This window comes from Coffea arabica, chromosome 3c (assembly GCF_036785885.1).
Source record: "Coffea arabica cultivar ET-39 chromosome 3c, Coffea Arabica ET-39 HiFi, whole genome shotgun sequence".
Lineage (NCBI taxonomy): Eukaryota > Viridiplantae > Streptophyta > Magnoliopsida > Gentianales > Rubiaceae > Coffea > Coffea arabica.
In genome coordinates this window covers 16,259,612-16,267,595 of record NC_092314.1, presented here as the reverse complement: position 1 = coordinate 16,267,595, position 7,984 = coordinate 16,259,612, and the positions used below count along the sequence as shown (strand labels likewise).

The window sequence follows — 7,984 nt, the reverse complement described above, 5'->3', positions numbered from 1 at the left end:
TTACTAGAGATAGCTCTTGCTTTGATAAGAACTTGTCGGTTAACGAAGCTAAGGTGAAATTTAATTAGTCAAATGAATGATCCAAAATGCAAAACATTGGGAATTTATCTTCTAATTGTTTCTGATCTGCTTTGCAAGTAATTTTCGTGGTTTGAAAAACTATCAGTACCAGCAATTGGATCATGGTCGATGTGCTTAAATCTGACCATTTCTTTATTAAGCTTTGATAACGGAGTTTAGCTAATTTTACCCAGAAAAAGTCTTGTTCCAGTTGTTTGGGCTATATAAAGCAGAACAACAAGAATCTTTAACGGCTCAAACGTGTTCCCAATCCACAGAAACTTTTATCATTCAATCATCAGTTTGTAGCCCATCCCAACAAAGACCATGTGGGGACTTCGCTCATCGACATTAGCAAACATTTTTCTCCTACTCTCAGTTGCCATGAACTTTTCAGTAAGCCATGTTTCAACTGCTAAACAATTTCATAATGAGACTGATCGTCTTGCGCTGCTGGAGTTCAAGCATCAGATGCAGGATGACCCGTTTGGAGTGCTGAAATCCTGGAACCACTCACAACACCATTGCCAGTGGGAAGGAGTCACGTGTAGTACTCGACATCAAAGGGTCATAGCCTTGAGTGCTTATTAAATCCTGCCCGATAAGGAATCCGGTAGAGGGACTGGATAACTAGTTGAACTGGTGAGTATTAATTTAATATTTATACATATAAAATAGTAATTTTAATATACATAAAATAAAATACTTTTAGATACTAATGATTATACTTAGAAAGATATAGTATAAATATATAGATATTAATAGAAGATTTAATTTCATTTTATCATACTTTTAAATAAATAAATAATATAGTCAAGTATAAAACAAAATTTATATGGCTTTTTTTTAATAATATAGCATTATTTTTTTGTTATTATTTAAAAACAAAGTAATTTTCTAACTAATCAAATATTGTCAGTTAAAAGGATTAATTGTGTAATAAAAAATAAACAAGTTTATTAAAAAAATTTTAGAACAAGTGGTAAAGTCTATATATATTTAAATGAAGATCCAGTATACAAATCTTATCAAAAGCATATATACATTTTGTTTCAAAAACAAAGACCCATAATTTTTTTAAAAAAAAGTTAACCGGGTCAATTGAAAAATTGGGCGAGTTTCCGGTTGAACTATTGGGTCAATTGGATTTGACCAGGTCAATTTCTTGTCCGATCAAACTAGAGACCTCGCCGGTCTAATGGTCGGGTCACCGGGCCTACCGATTCAACTGTTGAGTCGGTTCGGGTTTATTAACAATGGCCTTGACTCTGAGGAATAAGCAGTTGCCAGATCTAGTCATGATCAGGGCAGAGGGGAGGAGAGGAGAGGGCAGAGGAGATAGAGGGGAAGGAGGGGATAGGAAGGAAATAGAGAGAGGAAAAAAATAAAGTTTCTGCCTCTGTCGGCGATTGGCTTGCAGTCAATGGGGAGGGAGGGAGAGGAAGATTGCAGTGGGGTGGGGGGAGAAGAAGGGAAAGGAAAGAAAGGGGAATATATATATATATATATATATATATATATATATATATATATATATATAAAAGGAGAGGTAGGATGGAGAGAGAGAAAAAAAAAAAGTTTCTACCGCCGGTAGCTGGCAATGACGGGCGGTCAGTGAGGTGGGAAGGAGAAGAAGATTGCGGTGGCGTGGGGGAGAAGAAGCAGAAAGGAAAGAAAGGAGAAAACAGGGAAAAAAGAGGAAAGTTTTTCTTTTCTTAAAGAAATTTTTACACATTTCAAAAAGTTTTTCTACAAATTTTACAGCAAATTGCAGTAAAGTTTTAGGCAAACTTCCAAAAAACTCACTTACCAAATGGGGCTTATGTTTGGCTTCATTGGGGTTATTACCATTATTATTATCATCATCATCATCATCATCATCATCATCGGTGAAAAGGGTCATAAACTTGTTTAAAAATACATCAAAATTCTGAAAAAAAAAAAAAAAAAACCTGTCTAGCAGTGATACATTACTTGGAAAAATTTCTGCTTTGAGTTTACTGCAGAATGGGGAATTGTTTGCTAAACGAGAATGAGCTTATGATTTAGTGGAAAATTAATGCATGTTTCAAGATTTAAAACAGTAGGATTTTGACTACAAACTGACCCTCTCTTTATTGATGAACAACAAAAATAGAAAATGAAAAGAACTTCGTAATTAATTTTACTTGGCTTCATGGACTTTATTGTTCAATTAAAAGGAAGAAATAAGAAAAAATGTACAACAAGAAAACATAAATAGATAAGTAAACGCACAGGTAGAAGAAATAGCAGCGTGACCAAGTGATCAGGACTTGGTCTCGTTGCTAAGCCAAGGCCCCTGGTCACCGAGAAGTTCGAAATGTAATTTGGAAAATTAGGCCTTTATGTTTGCTCAATCATTTTATTTTCACTTATTTCTCAGCAAACTGGAAGGATTACATGCAAAATCTCCACCATCTCAAGGTGGATTTCTTGAAAAAAAAAAAAAGGCAAACTCCTTGAGCAGACTCGACAGAAACGCTATACTTCTGTGATCTGATTTCCAAATTCATGTTTGTCATCATTCGTAAAACCATTTTTTTCTAATTGGTGTATAGGTCATTTTCCAAATTGATAGACGGTGATACGTAAAGGACCAATAACCATTTTCCTAGCTGCGGACCACCAAATTGTCTCTCATGTTTTGGCAAAAAAAATCTTTCTTGTCTATCACACATTCTAAAATGAAGCAAATTAGCTTCGGGGTGACAATCTGATATAGATTTTAGGGATAACATTGGAACATTACTTTAATTTTTTTTTTTTAAATCTAGCAGACACCTAATATGCGCATGACATTAAGTCAACATAAAAAGAGAAAAAACTAAAAATTATAACATAAAAAACAAACCCTTCTTTTTTTAAAAAATTAAAATTTTTTGAGAAAATGCATTAAAACAACATAAAAAAGGGAAAATTTGGGAACAGATTAAACAGAACTCACCTAAGCCAACCGACAGATTTTAGCATATCAAGATTCTTGTGATTTCTATTAATTGGGAACATTACTTTAAATTTTTTTTTTCTAAATCTAGCAGACACCTGATATGCACATATGACATTAAGTCAACATAAAAAAAGAAAAAACTAAAAATTATAACATAAAAAAGCAAACCCTTCTTTTTAAAAAAATTAAAATTTTTTTAAGAAAACGGCATTAAAACAACATAAAAAAGGGAAAAATTGGGAATAGATTAAACAGAACTCACCCAAGCCAAATGACAGATTCTTGTGATTTGTGTTAATTGGGAAGATCCACACAAATGAAGGCATCCTGTTAATCATCATCTCTGGTAGATGATCACATTAATCCCAGCTTTCACGGTTTGAAAAGTATTAGTCATGGTCGATATGCGTAAATTGTAAAGCTTGTGGAAGCTTACTTGAACATTTCAGTATTAAGTTCTGACAACGAGGTTTAGCTCCAAGAATATACCCCCATTAGTTCCAATTGTGTGGGCTATATACAAGATTCTATAACAACCCAAAACATTGTTCCCATTCGGAAGAAACTTTTATCATTCAATCATCAATTTGTTGCAAATTATTCCATCTTCGCATCCAACAGCTCATGGAAGTTCCCAATACCATGTGGGGATTTCGCTCATCATCAACATTAGCGAACATATTTCTCCTTCTCTTAGTTGCCATGATCTTTTCAGTAAGCCATATTTCAGCTTCTAAACAATTTCAAAATGAAACTGATCGTCTTGCTCTGCTTGAATTCAAGAAGCAGATATACAATGACCCGCTTGGAGTGCTGAACTCATGGAACCATTCACAGCACCATTGCCAGTGGGAAGGAATCACATGTGGTACTCGACATCAGAGGGTTATAGCCTTGACTCTGAGGCATAAGCACTTTTCCGGTATTATATCTCCTCTTGTCGGAAATCTAAGCTTCATGAGGTTCATCCATCTTGAGGAGAATCAATTCCACGGTGAGATTCCCCAAGAATTCGGTCGCCTCTTCAGGCTGAGAGTCCTGAACCTACCAATCTTTAATAGTTCAGCCGTTGTTGTGATTTCAGTAGCTGGCAATTCCTTTCATGGCAATCTCCCAACCAACATAGGTCTTACCCTACCAGTTTCCCAACCTTGGGGGAAACAAATTCTATGGCAACTTTCCAACTTCAATCACCAATGCTTCTGGGCTTGAAATAAGTTTAGGAATAAGTTTAAAGGCCAAATCCCAACTAATTTAGAAGATCTGACGAATCTTCAATTACTAAATCTTGGTAGCAATCTCTTCGGCAGTCAATCTACAGAAGACTTGGATTTTATTGCATCATTGACCAACTGCAGCAATCTAAGCGTTCTTTCCTTGAGTGTGAATAAATTTGGAGGCAATATGCCTAAAGCCATGGCCAATCTCTCAAATCAACTCACTGAATTTTACGTGGGAGGAAACTATCTATCAGGAACTATTCCAGAATGATTTGGAAACTTTGTCAACCTATATAAACTTGGCCTTGAATTTAACTCTTTTTCAGGGATTATTGCAAGAGATTTTGGCAAGTTACCAAATTTGCAAGGATTGCGTCTAGACCGACAGATAGTCTCTACCTTATGCAACAACACCAGTCTATACTATCTGGACTTATCATTTAACCAGTTTGAAGGGGGGCAATATACTTGACAATGTTCTTATGAACTGTCAAAATTTGCAATATCTGGATATATCTCAAAACAACTTCACTGGAATTATATCACCACATTTTCTGGAGACTCATTCATCATTGATTTACGTGGGATTAAGTGAAAATTCTTTTACTGGTTCTCTGCCTCCTGAAGTTGGAAAGCTTATACATTTGGCTGATTTCAATGTTTCCCACAACCAACTTGTTGGAGATATACCCATGTCACTTGCTGATTGTTCAAATCTGGAGAATCTTTTTATGCAGGCCAATTTTTTCCAAGGAACAATTCCACCAAATTTGGCTTCTTTGAAGAGCATCCAGCAATTAGACCTTTCAAGTAATAACTTGACTGTTCCAATACCCAGTGATCAAGGGGAAAAACACTGATTGGCAATGCGAGTTTTCAGCAATGCGAACACTGGAGTTTTCAGCAATGCGAGTCAAATATCACTGATTGGCAACAACAAACTCTGTGGAGGCATTCCAGAATTGGAGTTCCCACCTTGCCCAGTGATCAAGGGGAAAAACAGAGGAAAGCTGAAGGTTATTATATTGCTGTCCATTGTTTTACCGGCAACGCTTCTGGTTCTCGGTGCATTGTTGTTATACTTCTTGGTATATCAAAAAAGAGAAAGAAGAATGGTGGCCGGATTCTCTAGCATGCCCCCAAGAATCGATGAGCTCTTATGGCTTTCTTACCATGAACTTCTTCGTGCAACTTCAGGATTTTCTCCAGAAAACTTAATTGGTTCAGGAAATTTTGGAGCTGTCTACAAAGGAAGGCTAGAAAAACATGGCAACAAGCTTGTAGCAGTTAAAGTTCTTGATCTTCAAAAGAATGGGGCTTCCAAAAGATTTAAGGCCGAGTGCAAAGCATTGAGAAATATTCACCATAGAAACCTCCTTTCTATCGTGAGTTATTGCTCCACTATTGACTCCAAGGGTGATGAATTCAAAGCTCAAGTCTATGAGTTTTTGGAAAATGGAAATCTGGACTTGTGGCTGCATCCTGCAGAGACAACTGATCAGGCAACATGGACTTGTGGCTGCATCCTGCAGAGACAACTGATCAGGCAACAAGCTCAAGAAGTCTTAATCTTCTTCAGAAGCTAAATATTGCAATTGATGTAGCTTCAGCATTGCATTATCTTCACGACCACTGCGAAGCAGAGATTGTTCATTGTGATCTAAAACCAAGTAACATTTGTAAGTCCCAAAGACAACCAAGAGGGGGGGATGAATTGGGTTGATTAAAATCTTAACCAAATTTATGCACTTTTTCTTTAATAAAAATTTACCTTCTTTTCTAGTAATGATCAACCAATTAGATTAGAAGACAATAGCAATATTGATCAGAAAAACAAGTATAGATAAGCAATGAGAATTTTATTAAACAAAAAGTAAAATAGGAAATCAAACCAATTGTCTACCAAGCTTTCCTCAAACCTGAAGACCAATCACAAGGTTGAGCAACTTCTCTTTGATGAAAGATGATCAACTAGATGTACAATGGAGGGAGTACTTCCTCCTTGCCCTAAGCCTCACTTAGTCAAGTTAAGAAGTTTTACAAACACTCAGATAACCCTCAACAAAGCTACACTAAAGAAACTTTCAACCACAAGAGAAAAGCTAACCAGAAATTCACACCACTTAGACAACAAATCTCACTTTGGAGACTATTTTCTAGCTAAAATATCTCTTGAGATCTTGTAAACAAAGTGTGCAAAAGTCCCTACTTCATTCAGACCAGTTTGATTTTAAAGGGAACCAGAAATGAGCTTCATCAATGCTTCCAACGGATAGAAGGCAGCTGAAGAGTCAACTAGCCGTTGGGGCTGTCAGACGTCCGACGATCAAATCATCGTCCGAACCAATCGTCCGATGACAGCCAAGTTGAAGTTCGGACGTCCGATGCGTTTGTTTCGTCCGACAGCACAGCGTCCGATCGTAGGCAGAGAGTTGGCAAGTCATCTTGGAATTTTTCGGACGTCCGATGCGGTTGATGTGCGTCCGATGGCAAGCGTCCGATCCTTCCGGACGTCCGATGCTTCCTTACGAGCGTCCGACAGAGCTTCCTTCTTGATGTTCTTTATCCTTTCGGACGTCCGACAGATTCCTTTCGGCCGTCCGACATGATTGTCCTGTTTTTGCTTCTTCTTTTGGTTGTTTTGCATTTCATGACATATTCGTACCTGATTCTTTGATAGGCAAAAACACTTATATTTGGAGAAGGTTAGATAAACATTTCAAAGTACCGAGAATAACAAAATTGACATACTTAAAAGACAGTATCTTTGATCGGAACAAAACAATGACTAAATTTGTTTATATTATTCCAATCTTGTTTGCCACATCCAAAGCATCGTAGTGAACAAATGCTTTCTTTGTTCCATCAGGCCTGATCAAAGTGTTCACTTTCTTGGTCTGTATAAACATTTCAAAGAACTTTTGTGATCATCAAAACCAAGAATAACAACATTCTTCTTGACAATGATCTTGTTGCCCATGTGGATGATTTTGGATTGGCAAGGCTTCTCCCGAAACCCGTCAACACTTCTTCCGAGCAAAGAACCAGCAGTACCATTGCCATAAAAGGCTCAATCGGTTACGCAGCTCCAGGTAATTACAACTTTTTATGGTCAAGATGTCACTTAATTGTGCACAGAAATATAGAACTTTTGGGACATTTAATTCTTTTTAATTTTTTTATTATAATTACTATGAGATCTCTAATCAATGATGCATAGTAGCTAATTTTAGTTAAGTCACTTTGTTAAAAAAGAAGGTCCATTATGCCCCAATCTAACATTTGATTAATTTTAATCACTTAGTTTTTTTTTATAGTTTTTCTTTTACTACCCAATAATAACATGTCTAGAAACAAAATCTCAGAGTATGGAATGGGTCTTGTGGCATCAACTCAAGGGGATGTCTACAGCTACTGCATTCTTTTGCTAGAGATGATTACAGGGAGGAGGCCAACAGATGATATGTTCGTGGATGATCTTGATCTACATAACTATGTTAATGGGGCTTTGCATGAATGAGTTTTTGAGATCGTGGACCTGTTACTTTTTCTTGAAGGAGATGAAAACAGAAATATGACTCCTGGAGGGGAAACTATTAATGGTGGAAGAGAGATGGAGTGCATTATTTCCCTATTCAAAATTGGACTCAAGTGCTCTGCAAGATTACCAAATGATAGGATGCGTATGAATGAAGTTGTCAGAAAATTACATCTCATTAAGGATGCTTTCGTTGGT

The 7,984-nt window shown here is 36.6% G+C and overlaps 1 protein-coding gene across 1 annotated transcript; it reads left to right on the top strand.

The window, feature by feature from the left end:
- The first annotated feature begins 5,114 nt into the window (after positions 1-5,114).
- Positions 5,115-7,768, top strand: LOC113735683 (receptor kinase-like protein Xa21). Its single transcript, XM_072082990.1, has 3 exons — positions 5,115-5,794; positions 7,252-7,340; positions 7,566-7,768. Exons 1-3 carry the CDS (start codon positions 5,115-5,117, stop codon positions 7,766-7,768), a joined length of 972 nt encoding a protein of 323 aa, XP_071939091.1.
- Positions 7,769-7,984: the final 216 nt, after the last annotated feature.

Bases quoted from the DNA above. Each gene is read 5' to 3' on its own strand.
- LOC113735683 (XM_072082990.1), top strand. From the start codon at position 5,115: ATGCGAGTTTTCAGCAATGCGAACACTGGAGTTTTCAGCAATGCGAGT. The intron at 5,795-7,251 runs GCAACAAGCTCA...TGGATTGGCAAG, and splicing joins CTGCAGAGACAACTGATCAG to GCTTCTCCCGAAACCCGTCA. The intron at 7,341-7,565 runs GTAATTACAACT...TTTTTTTTATAG, and splicing joins AATCGGTTACGCAGCTCCAG to TTTTTCTTTTACTACCCAAT.